The sequence below is a fragment of the Pipistrellus hanaki genome (assembly GCF_964339955.1).
Source record: "Pipistrellus hanaki genome assembly, chromosome: 12".
Lineage (NCBI taxonomy): Eukaryota > Metazoa > Chordata > Mammalia > Chiroptera > Vespertilionidae > Pipistrellus > Pipistrellus hanaki.
The window spans coordinates 31104529-31125551 of NC_140514.1; the positions used below are offsets into that span (position 1 = coordinate 31104529).

The window sequence follows — 21023 nt, forward strand, 5'->3', positions numbered from 1 at the left end:
TTTAAATATGTTTTATTGATTTTTTACAGAGAGGGATAGAGAGTTAGAAACATCGATGAGAGAGAATCATCGATCAGCTGCCTCTTGCACATCCCCTACTGGGGAGTGTCCGCAACCAACATACATGCCCTTGACTGGAATCGAAACTGGGACCTGTCAGTCTGCAGGCCAACGCTCTATCCACTGAGCCAAACTGGTTTTGGTGAACATTAATTTTATGTGTCTGGCTTCTTTCATTTACAATGTTTGTGAAATACATCTGTGTTTGTAGTATATATCAGTAGTTTTCTCCTTTTATTGCTGAGTAAAAGTTATCTTTTTCAAAAGGTTAGTTAGAATATCTCATCTAAAATCATATCAGTTAACTTTTTGAACTGTTACATTAAAAATGCATTGGTCTGCCGAAACCAGTTTGGCTCAATGGATGGAGCGTTGGCCTGCTGACTGAAGGGTCCTAGGTTCGATTCCGGTCAAGCGCATGTGCCTTGGTTGTGGACACATCCCCAATGGAAGGTGTGCAGGAGGCAGCTGATAGATGATTCTTTCTCATCGATGTTTCTAACTCTCTATCCCTTTCTCTTCCTCTCTGTGAAAAATCAATAAAATATATATTTAAAAAAATGCATTGGTCTGTCTTGTTTTTTAATTGGATTTTTACCCATGCTTGATTTTGTACGATGATACCTTGATCATTTGGAAAATTCTGGTTCACAAAGTTATTTGGCTCTTCTAAATGTTAACACATTTTGTTATAAAATCAAAATTACATTTATTAATATATCGAATATCATCAGACAAGTCTAAGTATTAAAATGCTGTCAAGTTTACAGTAACAGGTATTAGTTATCCATAATTCTAATTTTTTACTTGGAAGCTCAAATGTTGTTATTGGCAACAAATATTGTCATTTGTTTTCCTTGATATAAGGCCCACTTTGTTTTGTTTTTAGAAAGTATCTGCTAAATACTCAAACATGAATAGCCATAGTTGTCTGTCAATCATTATTTCAAATAAAGTTGGTATTCCTTTAAAAAATAAACACACACACAACAAAAACGGGTAGCTCAGCTTGCTTCAAACATGTTCAAATATCCGTACAGATTCCATAGCTCTCTTCTAACTGCAAATGTCTGTCTAATGCTTAGTACAGTGTTGCTACAGCTTTAATTTACTGCTAAGGTACCAGTAGTTTTACCCACCACTTCTTTCAATGCACATGTTAACACAGTGAAACAGGCAAAGAAAGCCTTAGTGCAGTTATAAAATAGGTTTGATTTAAAGATTCCCTGAGGTCCATAGACCATACTTTGAGAACTACTGGTTCATAGTATCTTTTGTTTAACTGAATCATTGTGTTTTGCTGTCCTTCCAGAGTGCAACAGTAAATCACAGTGTTTGTGAATAAGATTTGCATTAAAGCAATAACACTCTTATAACTTGGGATATTTGATTAACCGTCAAGTCAAATGTGGAAGAATGCTAAAAAGATAGTCAAACCTATCTCTTATTTTAGTATTAGATTGCTTTACCCATGTGCTTTTGAATTATTTAAATGAATTTAATTCTTTAAATGAAAGTCTTTGAATTAACTGGGTTTTTGTTGCATAATGAAATATGAATACTTTATCTTTTTCAGGATGTAGAGTTACTGATGAAATTTTGCATTTAGTACCAAATAAAGAAACTTTTAGACTCACCCTGAGAGCAGTCAAATTATGGGCAAAACGTAAGTATCCCAACTCTTTTATTGTATGTTCGCATTATAAAATTATAATTTTCTTTTTTATTGTTGACAGTATTACAAATGTCCCCCATTTTCTCCTTTTTGCTTCCTCTACCCAACCCTTGCCCACTCTAGGCCTTCCCCATACTGTTGTCTATGCCCATGGGTTAAACATACATGCATATATGTTCTTCGGTTAATCTCTTCCTGTCCCCTCACCCCCCAACCCATACTGAGATCTGTTATTTTGTTTGTGCATCCATACCTATGGACCTATTTTGTTTGTCAGTTTATTTTGTTCATTAGATTCCACATATAAGTGAGATCATGTGATATTTGTCTTTCTCTTACTGGCTTATTTCGCTTACATAATAGTCTCCAAGCCCATCTGTGCTGTCATAAAGGGTAAGAGATCCTTCTTTTTTACAGCCACATATTCCATTGTGTACCACACTTTTTTATCCACTCATCTACTGATGGGTTCTTGGGCTGTTTTCAGATCTTAGCTATTGTAAATAATGCTGATATGAACATAGCAGTGCATATATTTTTCTGATTGGTGTTTCCTGATTCTTAGGATATATTTTTAGAAGTGGGATTGCTGGGCCAAATGGCAGTTCCATTTTTAATTTTTTGAAGAACCCCCGTACTGTTTTCCACAGTGACTGCACCAGTCTGCATTCCCACTAGCAGTGCACTAGAGTTTTGCCCCCCCCCCTTTTTTTTTAAATATATTTTATTGATTTTTCACAGAGAGGAAGGGAGAGAGATAGAGAGCCAGAAACGTCAATGAGAGAGAAACATCGACCAGCCGCCTCCTGCACACTCCCCGCCGGGGATATGCCCGCAACCAATGTACATGCCCTTGGCCGGAATCGAACCCGGGACCCTTCAGTCCGCAGACCGACACTCTACCACTGAGCCAAACCGGTTTTGGCAGTTCCCTTTTTTCTATATCCTTGTCACCACTTAGTGTTTGTTGATTTATTGATGTAGCCATTCTGGCAAAATTATCATTTTCAGTTGCTAATAATAGAAGCATACACGAAAACTCTGAAGCCTATTGATACCGATTGAGGTCCAATAAGTTTTGGGGAAGCTATTTCTTTTTCAGGTGCAATAGTTATGGTGCTATAATGTGTAATTCTACTTCTTTCTGCCATGGGTGAAAACTGTAAAGCCCCTGACTTTCCATCTTGGGTTTCAGCCAGGCAGTCAGAATAAGTTAGGACTTGAAGAATGAACTCCTTACTGATCTTTGAGCTCTCTCTGGTTAGGACTGCCTTACTTATCTTTATCTCCCCATCACCAACAAAGTTTATAGTAAGTGTTCAGTAAATTTATTAAATGAAAAGCCTACAGTGACAGTTTTAACTTGTTTTTGTTTTTACACTATAACACCCTTCTAATAAAACTTGGAACTGTACTAGTTTAAATGTATAGGATATGGTTAGTAAAAGGCCCAGTCCTGAGCTGCATGCACATTTGTACTATCTGTAACTACATTCAACTGCTACACTTCAGGCACCAAGTTTTTCAGTCTGAAACAGTGCTCTCCAATAAAAACTATCTGTGATGATGGAAATGTTTCCTACCCTGTTTCCCCGAAAATAAGACAGTGTCTTATATTAATTTTTGCTCCCAAAGATGCACTAGTTCTTATTTTCAGGGGATGTCTTATTTTTCCACGAAGAAGAATACGGTACACATATATTGTTAAATGAAAATAAAGGAAATTTATTACCTGTATACGGTACGGTAGATGCCAACACATACTAGACAAACTATGGATCCTACAGTATCAAGAATTTACTCATTTATTCAGTGACAATCATGTCGTCATCTTCTGGAACATCATCATAACAATCCAATTCCTGAATTTCCTGGTGAATTTCTTGTGACTCCATTTCTTTCAGAATCAGTGGACCAAATCTCTCATGTTTAGCAATAGCATTCTGAGATAGAGCCTAGGGGGGGCCTTATTTTCGAGGGGGATGCCTTATATTTCACTCAGAAGGAAACCTGTAAGTAGGTCTTATTTTCGGGAAAACACTGTAGTATTGTGCTGTCCAATACAGTAACCATGTAGCTACCAAGTCCTTGAAATGTGTGAGGAACTAAATTTTAAATTGTATTTAATTTAAGATTAAATAGCACCTAACAGAAGTAAAAAGGTATGTCCACACAAAAACTGATACACAAGAGTTCATAGCAGTTTTATTCATAATAGTAAAAAAGTAGAAGCAACCATATATAAACTGAACAGGTAAACAAAAAGTGCTATACCCATAATGTGGAGTATTATTTGGCAATAAAAAAGGAATGAAGTATATTGATATATATTACAACATAAATGAACATTAAAACCATTATGTTGAATGAAAGAAGCTAGTCGTAAAAGTCCACATATTGTACAATTCCACTTATATGAAATGTCCAGAACAGCAAATCTATAGAGACAAAGTAGATTATAGGTTGCCTAAGTTATGGAGGATTGGGGGGCACAGGAAATATGATGTTAAAGGTTTCTTTTGAGGGTGAAGAAATGTTCTAGAATTGATTATAGTGATGATTGCACAACTCGGTAAAGAATATATTAAAAGCCATTGAACTTTATACTTTAAATGGATGACTCATAAGGTATGTTAATGATGTCTCAATAAAAGCTGTTATATCCCCCTTCAAAAAAAAAATAGCCAAATATAACTAGTAGCTACCATAATACTAGTGCATATCTAAAAAAAAAACCTTAAGCAAGTAGAATTTGTCTTTTGGCTCAGTTACCTTGTATAGTCAGGATAAAGTAATTTATACTGAGAGGATATCACAAGTAATTTGTCTTCCCTTACAGATTAAATGCCATGTTTTGTTAATTCTTAGATGAATATCTTTCACATTTAATATATCTGAAATTGATATATAAAAAAATTTCTATTTTTTCTCTTGCTTAATGGGATATAAAATAATATAATTGGAAGTATCTAAAGTTTTCTGAAATATAGTAATGCTTTTTTATAGATTGCTATAGAAAATATCATACAAGAATTGAGTGATATCAGTGATGTGCTTTATGGAAAATTCTAAAGTTATGCAAATTATGCAGAATAATTATGCAAAATACTAAAGTTAGTCCCCAGCTTTACACTTGATTTTAAAATGCTCATGAATATGATTACTAATGAAATGTTTATTCTTCCCTACTTATAGAACTCTCCAGATATCTTGCCTTTTTTCATTTCTTTCTCAACCGTAAATATTGAAATGTGGGAGATCCCAATATCATACCAGTGGAATCTAGTTGGGCAGTCAGAACTCAGAGAATAAGGTGTCTGTATTGGAGGGCAAAGTTATGTGGCTATGGTGAGCAGGTTATGGTTTATCAATAAGTTGAGGCCTAGCTTGAAGGTCTACTTATTGATGTTAGTGTGTTTTTTAAAAAACATTTTTTATTGATATCAGAGATGGGGGGAGAGAAAAACATCAATGATGAGAGAGAATCAATCATTCATCAGCTGCCTCCTGCACGCCCCCTACTGGGGATCCTGTCTGCATTTCAGGCATGTGTCCTGACCTGGAATCAAACTCCTGGTCCATGGGTTGATGCTCAGCCACTAAGCCACATCAGCTGTGAGATTTTAATGTTTCTATAGAGAGAGAGTTCTAAGCAACAGTCTTATGAAGGAAGTAATCCTTTTCTTTACAGTTGAATGACATGGATAGTAGGTCCTAACAATAATTAACAAATATATTAATTTTATAGGACGTGGTATTTATTCCAACATGCTGGGATTCCTTGGTGGTGTCTCTTGGGCAATGTTAGTTGCAAGAACTTGCCAATTATATCCAAATGCAGCAGCTTCTACTTTAGTTCATAAGTTCTTTTTAGTGTTTTCCAAGTGGTAAGTATCCAAGAAAAAAATTTTCACTTATTTACTAACCTCTGCCTATTTGGAAATTTGTTTGGAAATTTAAGAGCTATGTCTAGATTTTTTTTTTTATTATTGTCTTAACATTCCCTTTTTATTTATATATTTTGGTTAATCCTCACCCGAGGATATTTTTCCATTGATTTAGATAGAGTGGAAGGGGAGGGAAGAGGAATGGGGGAGAGAGAAACATCATAGCTGGGGACTGAACCTGCAACCCAGGTATGGGCCCTTGACCAGGAATGGAACCCGAGACCTCTTGGGTGTATGGGCCAATGCTCTAACCATTTAGTAACACTGGCCAGAGCTTACATTCTTTTTTTCCTTTTTTTTTTTTAATTTGAAAACATCAAATTTAAGGCCGTGATGGGACACCAGATGTCACTTTCTGGGGGTCTGTAATGTGCATCTTTAGCTTGAAAGAGTGGTCACAATACAAGCCAATTACTAATTATTTCGAGGTCATTTAAGATCTCATGTAAAATAGATATTATAATCATAGCTGCTGCATGGGATTGTTACGTAGGAGTATTTTCAGTGAATATTAACTGTTGGTGTTGTCAGAGTTAATCCTTGAAAGTAAATGAGAAGGAAAGGAAACATTCAGATTTAAATTAGATACAGCTAATGGACAAAACATTTCAAGAACACTGCTTTAAAATGAGCAGCTATTTTCAATTTTTTTAAAATGCCAAATAACCAAAACATTTGCTGTATGAAAGTTGGAACAAAGTTAAATGATCTTAATATTTTATATGGTTGCCGAGGCAAGGCCCTATGTGAGCTAATCTGTCTTATCATGTTAGGGAATGGCCAAATCCTGTGCTGCTAAAGCAACCGGAAGAAAGCAATTTGAATTTGCCTGTTTGGGATCCTCGAGTAAGTGACTTATTATAGAATTTCATTAAGTCTTTTATGAAAAGGACAGTTCTCCAAATTATAATCTAAAGATAATTCTTGTGCCTGCTCATCTTCTTTCTAATGTAACTATAGTCCCTTCCCTTCCTTTGCTGTATTTTTTTATGCAGATGATGTGTTTTTCCAAATGTTATGTCATTAAAAATCATAACTATGATTTTACATAACATGGGACTATGGGAGTGGTTATATCAGCCAAAATGTCATAATCTACTTTTAAAACTGTCTTACAGATAATTTTTTTTTCTTTTTTTTAATATATTTTCTAATATATTATCAAAAATAATATATTGATTTTACACAGAGAGGAATTGAGAGGGACAGAGAGTTAGAAACGTCGATGAGAGAGAAATATCGACCAGCTGCCTCTTGCACACCCCCCACTGGGGATGTGCCTGCAAACAAGGTACATGCCCTTGACTGGAATCTAACTCGGGACCTTTCAGTCCGCAGGCCAATGCTCTATCCACTGAGCCAAACCGGTCCCAGCCAGATAATTTCTAATACAGTACTGAAGCATATATGTAAAAAATTTGCTTTGCAGTACAATTTAAAAAGCAGATTCATGGTTCCAAAATAGCATAAGTCTCACCTTGCATTTTAATTTGCTTTTAGAATAATTGCTCATTTCTCTGAGTAACATAGGGGAAGTCACCCATTAAATAGGTGCAGAAAGAAGATTGAGAACCATTGGACCAGACAATGCTTATTTGCAGCTATGATACTGTATTTCCCTGGTCCTAAGAGACTATTGTTTATATGGTTCACCATCAATTTAACAGCTTTTCAGGGGGAAAAATAAACTTCTACTGTAGAGTTTCCATTGACTGTCAGTCACATCTGACTTCAGAAATAAATGTAGTTGGGGAGGGGAAATGTACTTTTAGAATTGAGGAAATGTAGTATTAAATTTATATTTCATATTCTTCAGACTTTTGGGGAAATGAAATGAGGACAACTGAAATAGGAGAATAGATCAATTATTCTGCTTCTAATTTCACAGGTAAATCCATCAGATAGGTATCATCTCATGCCCATAATCACCCCTGCCTACCCACAACAGAATTCTACGTACAATGTGTCCACATCAACTCGAACAGTAATGATAGAAGAATTTAAACAAGGTAAACCTATTGGCCCTATTGCCCTTTAGATATTCCCATAAGGTTTTGGTTGACAACAATTTTATTCTATTTTGCAATTACTTGTGCCTGTTATTTCTTAAAATTCTTTCAAATGTGTATTTATTTTTTCAATAGTTGGTTTTCCAAAATATATTAAGGCCAGAAATGGAATCAGCCTAATCTGGTTGAAGTTGTCTTTTGTGCTCTGAGAAAGAACATAATAAAGTTACCTTTTTTTTTTTTTTTTTTTTTTTTTAACTCAATTTGGTGGGATTAGAGGTTTGGGAGTGGATAATACAATAGTGCAGAAGGTGATAATATGATAGTCATTAAAATTTTCTCTCTCTCTCTCTCTTTTTCTCTCTCAACTTAGGTCTTTCAGTCACAGGTGAAATTCTTCAAGGGAAATCAGATTGGTCCAAACTACTTGAGCCACCAAATTTTTTTCAAAAGTATAGGTATTTGAAATTTTTCATTTTGTGTGTATGTATATAAAGAAGAACATTAAACTTATTACAAAGTTAATAAATGATAGGTTACACTTGTCACATATATTTCAAATGAAAGAGAATAGGTTACCAGAACTCCTGAGTGATGTTTCTATATTGTAGTAGTATAGTATGTAACCCAGTGTTAGTGGCTTTTTGTTTGTAGTGAATTGTTTTTTTCATTGCAATGTCTGGAATTAATTTTGTGAAAATTAAAGTATATTTTGGTTTTCATAAACTGTGTGCGTGCATTAGCTCTTTTGTTCATTGGGAGAAGAAAAAGTAAGATGGAAAAGCAGCTACTAACAATGTTTATGGTTTTTTTTATTCCCCTGATTGTTGCTGAAAATTCTTCATAGACATTATATAGTATTGACTGCCAGTGCATCAACAGAAGAAAACCATCTCGAGTGGTAAGACTTATATTTCAAGTTCTCTACTTACTGTTATAAATGATAAAGCACCATATAAATATGTTATCACCATAAACACTTTCTCTATTTTCAAAATTTTTAAATCTTATTAATGATTGTTGTACATGACCATGGAGCATCAACCACTGATTTATATATTGTCTATGGCTGCTTTCCTTCTACAAGGCAGAGTTGAACATTTGCAACAGAAACAATGGAGCACAAAGGCTAAAATTTTTATCTGGCCTTTTATAGAGAAAGTTTGCCAATCTCTCATTTAGATTACCTTGAGGAATAATTCAGTATTTTATATGCCTACTGTTGGAGCACACACAGTTATAATGTGTAAGCTTTTTCTAGTGTTTAAAAAAATATAAAAGTATTCTTGTAGCTGGTCTTTCTAATTCTTAAAATCATTAAATTAATATGATAGCTGACAGCAGTCACATTTCTTTTTTTTTCTTTTTTTTTAAAGAATGAGGAACGTGCTTTTTATTTATTTTTCTTTTTATTTATTTATTTACTTATTTATTTATTTTAAATATATTTTATTGATTTTTTACAGAGAGGAAGGGAGAGGGATAGAGAGCTAGAAACGTCTATGAGAGAGAAACATCGACCAGCTGCCTCTTGCACACCCCCCACCGGGGATGTGCCTGCAACCAAGGTACATGCCCTTGACCAGAATTAAACCCGGGACCTTTCAGTCTGCAGACCTACGCTCTATCCACTGAGCCAAACTGGTTTCGGCAGCAGTCACATTTCTTAAGTGAGATAGAAAGTTGCAGAAGTCTGATGAAACTGGTAATTTTCGGAGTATCTGTTCTGATTTTAGTGAATTTTAAAATGCAGTATCTAGTATCAATTCTGTGAAAATCTTAGCCTTTTAAAAAAAATATTAGTGAAAGAGTATTATATGTGTATTTCATAAGTTAAGGGCTAATTACTAGCTTTTTGAGTCACATTATTTAAACATATCTTACCCTTTTTAAAGAAATATATCTTTATTGATGAAAAAGTATAATATTACAGGTATTCCCTCTCTTAATTCCTCCCTTTTCTGTCCTCCACCAAGATCCTGCCCAACCCCAGGTCTTCACCACCTTATTGTCTGTGTCCATGGGCTATGCATAGCTTGTGTAATAAAAGGCTAATATGCAAATCGATCAAACAGGGGAACAACTGGTCACTATGACGTGCACTGACCACCAGGGGGCAGACACTCAGCGTAGGAGCTACCCCCTGGTGTCTATGCGCTCGCTGCTCAGCCAGGAGACGAGCTCATGGCTGGTGGGTGCAGCAGCATTGTGGGAGTCTCTCCCACCTCTGTGGCAGCACTAAGGACCCCTTGGGGGATGTCCACAATTGCCAGGTGGACATCCCCCGATAGGTCCCAGGCTGAGGGATGCCCACCCTCAATCCCCCAGTGCACAAATATTGTGCACCAGGCCTCTAGTATTCATATAAGTTATTTGGTTAACCTTTTCCCATTCTCCCCTGTACCCCCTTTCCTCTGATCTGAGATTAGCCTTAGAGTCTATATCTATATCTACAATATATCTATATATCTATATATATCTATATATATCTATATATCTATATATCTATATATCTATATATATAAAGCCAGCACCTAGAAGCTGGAATGACCAGTTGTTGTGATGCCCACTGTGGTCATAGAATTGGCCCAATCAGGGGGTGGGGCCAACCGGCCAACCTCTCACAGCCCCTCCCCCCAGCCAGCCTTGTCCCCTATGAACCCCTCCACGCTGATTGGCCCGCAGCCCCTCCCCCTGTCCAGCCCCACCCCTGATCGCCACCCCCCCCCCCCCACCCTGGGGGCCAGCAGGCCAACCTCCTGCAGCCCCTCCCCCTGGCCAACCCTGCCCCTGACGTGCCCCCACCACCTTGATGTGCCCACAGTCCCTCTCCCCTGTCAGTTCTGCCCCTGATCACCCCCCTTCACCCCAATAGGGGTGGGGCCAGATGGTCGACCTCCTGCAGCCCTTCCCCCTGCCAGGCCCCACCCCAAGTGGGTCCCCCACCCTGTTCGGGGGCAGGGCCCATTGGCCAACCACCAGTGGCCCCTCCCCCAGGCTGCTGGCACCTGATCAGCACCCCACCCTCATTTGGTGGCAGGGATAGCAGGCCCACAGTCCCCTCCCTATAGCCGGCCCCGCCCCCAATCAGCCCCCTAACCCCAATTAGGGGCAGGGCCCACCGGTTAATCGCCTGCAGCCCCCAGCCAGCCAGGCTCTAATTGGGCCCCAATTGGGGTGGGCCAGCCAGCCAACCTCCCGCTTTCTCCTCCCCACAGGTCTAGCCCCAATCTGCCCCAATTGGGGCCGGGCTGGCCGACCTCACCCATGCACAAATTTGTGCACTGGGCCTCTAGTTTAGACATAAAATTTGAAAGTGGAAAAAGATTTAGAAACAAATATGCTCAAATCAAAACTATTTTATGGTCTTTACATGTCAGTATTTTAGATCAGGAATGCAAAGCGGGGAGGGGGGCAAGAAATTGATTAAGTAACTTGTCATTTTTACTTGAATAGTATTTTAAAGAGTAACTAATGTATTGGACTGAATTTCTTAAATGAATATGTAAAGCATCATAGCTGAGAGTGCTGTTTTGTTTACTTGGATATAGTTTCCAAATTTAATATGGAAAAATATTGTCTTTTATTTTAGGGTTGGATTAGTAGAATCAAAAATTCGTGTGCTTGTTGGAAACTTGGAAAGGAATGAATTTATTACTCTTGCCCATGTAAATCCCCAGTCATTCCCAGGAAATAAGGAACATTATAAAGAGTGAGTTATTTTTTTAATAATATATTTCTTAAATAATATTTGACATATGCATTGTTTAAGATCAGTTGTGAAACTGTTGTTTAACAGGCATTGCTGGGGGGGTGATACATTATGTATTTGAGTAGTCATGCATTAAAACAAAGTACATGCTATGTTGTTAGCCCATAGACCCCACCAAAATCTCCATCCCTATATTTGGGGCATCTTTAAATATATATTCAGTAAGTCATTTTCAAAGCCATTTAATCCTTCTTTTAACAAAATAGTGTAATTTACCAATATTCTTAGTGTCAGTTTTAAGAATTTGGCCAGACCATTGAAATTTTTATTTATCTTAATCCTAATATATAAAAAGCCAGATGCCATCACAACCGAAACAACGTGATGGACAACCAAACAGCAGGCTAGGGAGTTGAGGGAGCAGGAGCTGTGGGCTCCCAGTCGCCCATGGCTTGGAGGTGGGAGGAGGGAGCTGTCCGGCTCTCGGCGTGGCAGGGCAGGGCTGCAGAGGCTGAGAGCCTTGTGGGGCGGGTGGCTGAGGCAGAAGGGTGTCGCAGGGCAGGGACTGTGTGAGCGTGGAGCCTCATGGGATGGCTGAGGGGGAGAAGCGTTGCGGTCACGGCGCGGTGAGTCCGAGGAGCCTCACAGGGTAGGGGCTGCCAGCATGGAGCTTCATGGGGCGGCTGAGGTGGAGGCTTGTCATGGGGCATGGGTGGCTGAGGATGAGGAACTTGCGGGGCGGGGGCCACGGAGGTGGAGGAGCAGTGCTGGGTAGCGGACATGTCCCTGATTGCAGCTAGGCCTAGGCACCCTAACTGCGCACGATTTAATCTTGCGCTGGGCCTCTAGTACTTTCATAAAAACCCAAGTTTTTAAATTACCAAATAGCATCTATAAAAGTGTAAAGAATTAATGGAAATTTTAAAAAATTTTCTTACAGCAATAATTACGTATCAATGTGGTTCCTTGGAATAATTTTTCGGAGAGTAGAGAATGCAGAAAGTGTTAACATAGACTTGACATATGATATACAGTCATTTACTGATACAGGTAAGACTTTATCATCATAGAGCTATGGTTCTCAACCTTGGCTCTAATGCAGTATTATCTGCCTAGAATCTGGCTGACTGAATTTTTAAAGTTCTACAGTTGGTTAAGTGAATATGATACATCTAATTTATGAAAATCTACCGTATTTTCCGGCGTATCAGACAACACTGTGTTCTAGTAAAAAGCCTGCTCAGATTGGCCAGAGTCAGAGAGGCGGTCTATTAAAAAAAAAACTGGTGTTGCCTCGGAAGTGGTCTTATACAACGAATATAGGCCTCAACCTATGTTTTAACTGTAAAATTAGGGGGTCATCTTATACGCCAGGTTGTCTTATACCCTGGAAAATACGGTATGCTATTAAAGTGAAGTCATGTTGAAACAATTTCCATGACATATTCAGTAGGAGGGGAAATTGCAGAACAGTGTGTTTAGTGCACTACTTTTTATATAAGTAAAGAATATAAGCATGCTTGCTTAGAAATAGAATATTTCTAGAAGGATATATACTTTTAAAAAAGAAAACTGACAGAACTGGTTGCTTCTAGGTATGTTTAGGGGATAGGGATGAGGAGATTTTATTGAATACCTTTGAATCCTTTGAATTTTGTAACATGTGAATGTATCATCTGTTTTAAAACAGAAAGAAGATTTAAAAAACTCTACAAGTGATTCTTAGTGTGCACAGCCAGGGCTTGTAATCACAGTCATAAAAATGACTCTTTTTTTTTTACATGAAATATCAGTCAGTACAGGCTTGCTAAACATTTCACAATTATTCAAGAGTTTCTTTCACATTTAGCTCCCTAATAACACCTCTCTAGAGTATCTTAATATATCTATTATAAATTTGGAGTTGTCTTAATCTGGAATACTGTACATTCATACTATCAATATCCTTGATTTGACTCTTCTGAGATTTCCAAATTCTTTAGAACTAGCCCTCACATTTATCATGAAAGTGCACATTCCTTATATGACCTTAGTACTACTGAATCACACTCTGGGAATGGAGCCAGAGAATCTGCAAGTTGAAAAGCACTTCTGGTGATTCTTTTATCAGCCATCTGGAATGAAAACAGATATAAATTTTTCCATTCTAATTTGAGCTCAATTTTCAAAAATGAAGAGGTTATTATAAATTTATAAAATGTATCGCTTCTCGGCCTTTTGGCTAAGATCAAGTGTAGTATAAATTTATAAAATGTTCTATAGGTAGAGATACTGAAACCCTAAGAGATTAAATGATTTACCATATTTCACAGTAGTTACCATGCAATAGAAGCCTTCCATCCTTGTCTTCAGAAAGTTTATAATGTAACTAGAGGCCCAGTGCATGAAATTTGCACTGGTAAGGGTCCCTAAGCAGCTGGCAGTGGTGGGCCGGGTATTCCCTCCCTTCCCCCGGCTATCCCCGCCCTCGTGTCAAACTCCTGGAAGAACTCCCTGTGGATGGGGACAGTTTGCATACTACACTTTTATTATATAGGATTGGGTAATCACAGCTAGTATACATTACATCATTTATGCAGTAGCTAATAAAACTGGTTTTCTTATAAGGTATGAAAAGCACTAGGAATCTAGGGTTGTGTGTATTCTGATCCCAGCAAGATGCAGGGCTGTCCAGCCTCATTTCCCACCTGTATAATAAGGATGTACTTCTAGATAGTTTCTGACATTCCATAATTGGCGTAGTAAAAGAAGATTCCTGGAGGGGGAGAGCTTAGATTGCATCTTGGATATTTGGTATAAGGATTAGCTTAGACTTTGCAGTAATTTAAAGAAGAGATTTCCTCTTGGGAAGATAGCAGAAAACAAGATTTGAATAAAATCTTTTTTTCATATATTGTTAATGAGATTTGATTTGGAGAAAGTCTTAGAAGTTGGACATGAGAAAATCGGTTAGTATTTGATTTAGACTATGACTTGGTGAAAAGGTTTTAGAAATATTTGTTCTGTAAAAGGGTTTGTTTGTGTAGTGATGAGTAGTATGCATTTCAGAAAAAGTAAACAGTTCTTGGTTCAGAAGTTTTTATTTAACCTATTAACATTGTTACAGTGTACAGACAGGCAAACAATATAAACATGCTAAAGGAGGGAATGAAAATTGAAGCAACTCATGTTAAAAAAAAACAACTTCATCACTATCTTCCAGCAGAGATCCTTCAAAAGAAGAAAAAGGTGAGTTTGCAATCTTAATTCTCCAATATGATTCCAGGGACTAAATTTTCATTCTCACAGCTTTGAAACCTATTGAAAAGAATGAGGGGCAATATAGACAATTCAATCTAAGACCAAAATCTCACTTTCATTAATCACTAAAGATATTTTGCTTTATATGTATTTCAGAATTGAAAAGTTGTCTCATTTGCTTTTTGAAATACTAAAAACTTTCCCCCCTTTCAGCAAAGTCTTTCTGATGTCAATCGTTCAAGTGGACCTCAATCCAAAAGATCATCTCTGGATAGCAATTGTTTGGATAGCTCTAGAGACACTGATAATGGAACACCTTTTAATTCCCCAGTGTCTACAAACAAACCTTCCAAGCCTGATATTTCTCCTTCAAGAGAAACAGAAAGGTCTGTATTTCAAAATTGTCCTTTCAGTCTTCAGTTTATTTGAGGATAATGTAAACTTTTCTATACCTTTTCTAAATACTTCTAAAATTGTTAAATTATTTTATTTTTACCAGTAAGTTTGTTTAGAAATACTGGAGAGTTTTTGATGATCTTATGGAACATGCTGTTGGTTTATAAATATTTGGGACTAGGTTAGTACACAGAAATGCACTTTTTTTGTTGAAATTTTTTCTCTTAATTCTCATTGGGTCATCTGCCTTTTCCTCCCCTTTTCTCTCCTCAATGAAATATTAAAATAGGAGTACTTGAAAGAAGTTATCCTAAAATGTTAAAAGTGTTTTAAGTAAGTAAAATTTTAGTCATTTAGTGATGTTAATTTAACACTGTTAATAGGAATAACACTGAACCTGCTGCTGTAATTGTGGAAAAGCCATTGAATGTTCCGCCAGCTCAAGGACTATCTATTCCAGTCATTGGTGCAAGTAGGTATCTACACTTTTGCTAGTAATGATTCTACTACATATTTATTTAATTACTATAGTCTTTCTTTTTTCCTTTACAGAAGTTGACTCTGTAGTAAAAGCTGTTTCACCCCCAGCTGTGTGCACCATTCCTACTGTAGTAGGACGAAATGTTATTCCTAGGACCACAACACCCCACAACCCTATCCAGGGACAACTACTTCTAAATGGGATGGCAAATATAACTAAAAATGTGCCCAAAAGGTCCCATTCCCCATCTATAGATATGTCTTCAAAGAGAATAAAAGATATAGAAAAGGTAAAGTTGCAACTTTAGTGGTGATTCAGTAGTTGATTTTTTAAAAAATTAACTTTTAAGAGAGTACTAAAGAAATTTATAATTCTCCATAGCTATCTTAGTGTTCTAGTATGATTTGACTATTTACCCTCATCCTAAAGGAAGAATTCTAATTGTTCATCCTAAATTCAAATTATTAATGTATCTGAAAACTTAAATGATTAATATAAGTTTCTTCTTGACTTCCACAGAAGTCATTATTGGTAACTAAACAGTCATATTTATTGTGTGTTATAATGTTGATCTCCTCTGCCTCCAGTAGAGGGTGGTAAAACTATTTTATTTGTTATAAACAGAATTGTGATAACCAAAAGATCACTCAAACTAGAAATTAAGGGTAGTTGGTTGAATTTGAGCTAATATAAATTCTTATATTGTTTGTAAATAGTTTTGATGATAGCCTAATCACTAGTTTCCTGGTTTATATAGGTTTTTGTATATTTGTGTAGGTAATAGCAATCATTTTAATGTTTATATTTTAGTTTCTTCGACTTGAATCAAAGTTTCAGGAATCGCGTGCTGCTGAAAACAGAAAAAGAAAATCAGTGGTAAGTATATTGTAATGATGTGCTTCAAAATACTTTTAATAAGGCATGTATTAGGAAAAGTACTATATTTGAAAGTGGGTCAGATCTATCTGTAGAGTATTGTTATATTTTACTTCATGTAGAAATAAGCATTTGTATATGGGAGAGAAAGCTTACACTTATATATAATTCTTCTTTTTGTTTAGGATGCCATTGGGAGAGAATGTATGCCTATTCCAACTATTGATACTTCACGCAAAAAGGTAAAACAGTCTTATTGTTAGGTAATATAAATTGGTTAAAATGCATAGTTGATAAATAGGTACAAAAAGCTTATTAAGAGCCTAGCACTGGGTAAAGGGAAAAGGTAATAAAATTTTGTTCCTATCCTTAAAGACCAGCAGTATAGTTGGGAGTGGTAATAGCAAACAAGGTATATGATCCTAAATATATGTACCTCAGAAGTCTAGAAAAGACGAAGTAGTTTAAGACTTCATAGTTTATTCATATTATGTTCAACCTTTGTTTTTTACTTACCTTTAAAGAAATAGTTTAGTGCCCAGCATAGTAATTTCTTACCAATACTTGATAATATGTCTTTTGTAATGCACCATTGATTACTGTCAAAATTTAGGTTTGATAGTTAGGAGCCATATTTATTAATATTTTGAAGGAATCAAATGTACCTATGTACATACTAAGTACTTAAAACATGAGCTAAAGACCCCTAAACCTCATTTTAAAAATTTATTTTTTAAAGCATTATCATTTGAAACTAATAATGTAGTATTAGTAAGCATGGCAAACTGATAAGGAGGTCCTCAAAAGTCAGCCTTGTGTAAATCAGAGATAGTCTTTCTCTGAGAGTTTATAGTGAACACAGAATTTTTACACGCACAATTCCCCCACTAAAGAATATAGTGTTTCTTATCAGTCAACTATCACCCTACTAGGTTGTAAAGCAAAATAGAAAATATCCTCATATTTTATATTAGTTGTAGAATTTATAAAATTGCTTTTAACATAAGAGTGGGTTACAAAAAATGTGGGTGTGATAAATGGAAGAAAAAGCTTTGAAATTGATATTAAAGTATGAAAGCATGAAATGACATGTCTGGGTTTTGCTTTAAAATATTCCATGTACAAAGGGTAAGACCATAAACCAAACAAATGTGGCAAAATGTCTGAGTCTTAGCTGTGGCATCTAAGCCTTCATTGTCCTATTTTCAATTTATAAATATGCTTGAAATTGTTCGTGTTATTTTGAATGGATGTAGATATTGGATATTTGTTGAGCCAAGGTAACATGAAAGAAAATTTAACTCTTGCAATCATCTTTGACATGAAGCTAACATACTGTTTCCATTACACAAGTGTCTGTATTTTGGATGTCTTCATTTCTCAATTTCTTAGACTTTGCCTTCATTATTTACTAATCTGTAGTATTTTGAAAATCCCTGATATACATGTCCCTGAATTTCACCATCACTGAAGTTACCTTGCCTGACTACAAAGTCAGTTGTCCTGAAAACTTTGAACAGTGTTACAGAAACCAATTGAGGGATGTAACCATGTATCTAATTTTTACACCTCACACCCCAAGAGTTTCCTATTTAGTGACCACGCTCTTCTTATTTTTCTGTACCATTGCCTGACCTTGGGGAGGACTATGTTCTATATGTATTTCTCAGTCTAAAAGTAGTGATTGATTTAACAAAGTCCTCTTTCCTACACATAACACTGCACTTTTATCCTTCTTATCCCTCTGCTTTTCATCTCTTACTGTTTAAAAAAAAAAAAAAGTCTTCCAGCCGAAAAGGGTTTGGCTCAATGGATAGAGCATCCGTCTGCGGACTAAAAAGTCCCGGGTTCTATTCCGGTCAAGGGCATGTGCCTGGGTTGTGGGCACGTCCCCAGTAGGGGGCGTGCAAGAGGCAGCTGATCGATGATTCTCTCTCATCGATGTTTCTAACTCTATATCCCTCTCTCTTCCTCTCTGTAAAAAATCAATAAAATATATTTTTTTTAAAAAAGTCTCCCAAACAAGAAATGCTGTGAACATTGGGATAAAATATTCAACACAGACTTGAGTGTTTAGGAGATTAAGGATTTGGAAAAAACTCAGTTATGACTGATTTACTGGTTTGGCCTTACATTTGCTTTCCCTTCTTTGTTTCTGTTTCCTTCTATAGAGACTGCCTAGTAAAGAACTACCAGATTCATCATCTCCAGTTCCAGCAAATAACATTCGAGTCATCAAAAATTCTATTCGACTAACTCTTAATCGGTAAAAGCAGTGCCTCCTTATTTAGGTGAATATGCAATCATTAGTGACACAGATGCAGCCACTTTTTTAAAAATAGAAGTGGCTGTCATATATAAAATAAGGTGAAAGTTATAGTCATCAATCTGACAACCTTCAAGTGGTTTTTGAACTCTCACACTTTGATCTGCAGATGCTGTAGCATCCTCTCATTGATTGCTACATACACTTCTCTGAGGATCACGTGCTGTCAAATTGTCATCTATAATATTGTGGCTTTGTGTTGGAGGTTTTACTGCCTTAACTTTTGATGCTTAATTCTCTATTATGGGAACCAGTTCTTGGCTCTTTGGACACTGATAAAACAAGTCCTGACACCCCCCCCCCCTTTTTTTTTTCTCCCTTTTTTTTTCCTTCTTTTTTTGGTCTTATGTTATAATCATTGTATAAAATTGAAAAAGTTGAAAACAAAAAAAAATTGTCTTGTAATTTTCCAAATGTTAACACATTTACTTTAGCATTGAAACCACTTTGTGAAACATGAGGTAAATGAATGTGAGGTATCTTTTCTGCTTTCCTCATTTGTGTAGATGTACCTAATGAATTCTATTGATTTAAATTATTTTTTTCCAGATTGGCACATGGAATATTTAAAAAAAAAAAAATTGTGTGTGTGTGTGTGTGTGTGTGTGTGTGTGTGTGTGTGTAGCTACCAGGGAGGATTAGTCTAGTGATTACATAAATTTTCTATATTTTGCCTCCCATGGAGGCCTTCAAAATGCATCTTTATCAAAATAGAACCAGGATACTAAAAATCAGTATATAAATGGTGAAATTGTTACATATCATATCTCATGCCATTCTTGTTAGCTGGCTGGTATTTTTTACTGAGTAGCAACTCATTCCAGCATTAACAACCAGATACCTTTAAGTATGGCAAACTTGTATTTTTGAGTGTAAATTTAAATTGGCATGATAATTTCTGACTATCACCCCACAACTTCACATATTTTCTTCACAGACTAGGCATGCAGAAATAAGCAGTGGATTTTATTGGGACCTAAAGGCATTTTTGAATAACATTGTTACCAACCATTAATTGGCTCAGGATCTTTGTAAATTTTATTTAATTATATGAGTTGGTTTTTTTTACACTGCTTTTTTCAATGCATTTCGTAATATTTTTTAAGTTTCATGAACGCATGCTCAGTTTATTAAAATCCATAACCATGTAATTCTTGTAATATGTTGATTCAGTGTTTTGTAAATGAAGTCGTATGTATTTTCAGAGTATTTTTGTATGTACTGTAAGATACCATCTTTTCAAAGAGAAAACTTTAAAACCTTTATTGTCTCTCTAGTCTAATTTTTAAAATATGGATTATGCTTGGATTTTTCTTAAAGTGAAAATGTATAGATGACACAGCAAAAATGACTGGTATATATTACCTTATTCAGCTTTCACTCCACATTCAGTAGGTCCAATAGGAAAAACACAAAATGGTACATTTGAATAATGCAGGGAAAATACTTCGTTGTGTATCTTATAGGACTTAAGGGATAGCTTTTAGCCAATGGAGTAATAGTCCATTTTCTCTTGTGAGCCCTTTACCATTGATTGAAATACCTGAATTCTGGTTAAAGAACAGTATCCTTCTCCTCCCACTGCTGTACCTTGACCCTTGTGTCTCTGAAATGAAAAGTCTAGTGTTTCACTTGTACAAAGGAAAACTTCTTAGAAGTAAAGAAGATCAAGAAAAACATAATTGTTCTGTTATTCACTTTTGAGAAGAATGGATATTATGCAGCTTTGGGGGTGAAATGTTCTACAAATGTCAATTGAGACCATCTATTCTAATGTGTCATTTATGGCCATTGTTTCCTTGTTGATTTTTTTGTCTGAAAGATCTATCCAGTGAAGTCAGTGGGGGTGTTAAAGTCCCTTACTCTGACTGTATTGCTATCAATATCTCCCTTAAAGTCCTCCAAAAGTTTTAGTAATATATTTAGGTGCTCCTATATTAGGTGCATATATGTTTACCAGGGTTGTATCCTCTTGTTGGATTGTATTATGTAGTGACCTTCATTATCTCTCATTTTGGCCTTCATTTTGAAATCTATTTTATCACATATTAGTATTGCTACCCCTACTTTCTTTCGTTTCCATTTGCATGAAAAAATTTTTTCTCCTTTCATTTTTTTTTTTTTTTCACTTTCATCCTGTGTGAGTCTTTTGTTCTGATGTGGGTCACTTGTAAACAGCATATATATGGATCTTGTTTTCTTATCCATTCAGCTACCGAAGTCTTCTAATTGGAACATTTAATCCATTTACATTTAAGATTATTATGGGATAGATACTTATTTATTGCCCTTTTCTTTATG

General features: G+C 36.1%; 1 protein-coding gene across 1 annotated transcript in view; it reads left to right on the forward strand.

The window, feature by feature from the left end:
- Window positions 1-19987, forward strand: part of PAPOLG (poly(A) polymerase gamma) — a 43813-nt gene extending 23826 nt beyond the window's left edge. Inside the window, exons 8-22 of the mRNA XM_084901080.1 lie at window positions 1637-1726; window positions 5484-5622; window positions 6456-6528; window positions 7571-7691; window positions 8065-8149; window positions 8539-8592; window positions 11284-11403; window positions 12344-12453; window positions 14510-14631; window positions 14857-15029; window positions 15423-15511; window positions 15592-15809; window positions 16331-16396; window positions 16582-16638; window positions 18568-19987. Of these exons, the coding sequence (XP_084757206.1) occupies window positions 1637-1726; window positions 5484-5622; window positions 6456-6528; window positions 7571-7691; window positions 8065-8149; window positions 8539-8592; window positions 11284-11403; window positions 12344-12453; window positions 14510-14631; window positions 14857-15029; window positions 15423-15511; window positions 15592-15809; window positions 16331-16396; window positions 16582-16638; window positions 18568-18666 (1616 nt within the window). The 3' untranslated portion in view covers window positions 18667-19987. The remainder of the gene's footprint in view (window positions 1-1636; window positions 1727-5483; window positions 5623-6455; window positions 6529-7570; window positions 7692-8064; window positions 8150-8538; window positions 8593-11283; window positions 11404-12343; window positions 12454-14509; window positions 14632-14856; window positions 15030-15422; window positions 15512-15591; window positions 15810-16330; window positions 16397-16581; window positions 16639-18567) is intronic.
- The last annotated feature ends 1036 nt before the right edge of the window (window positions 19988-21023 follow it).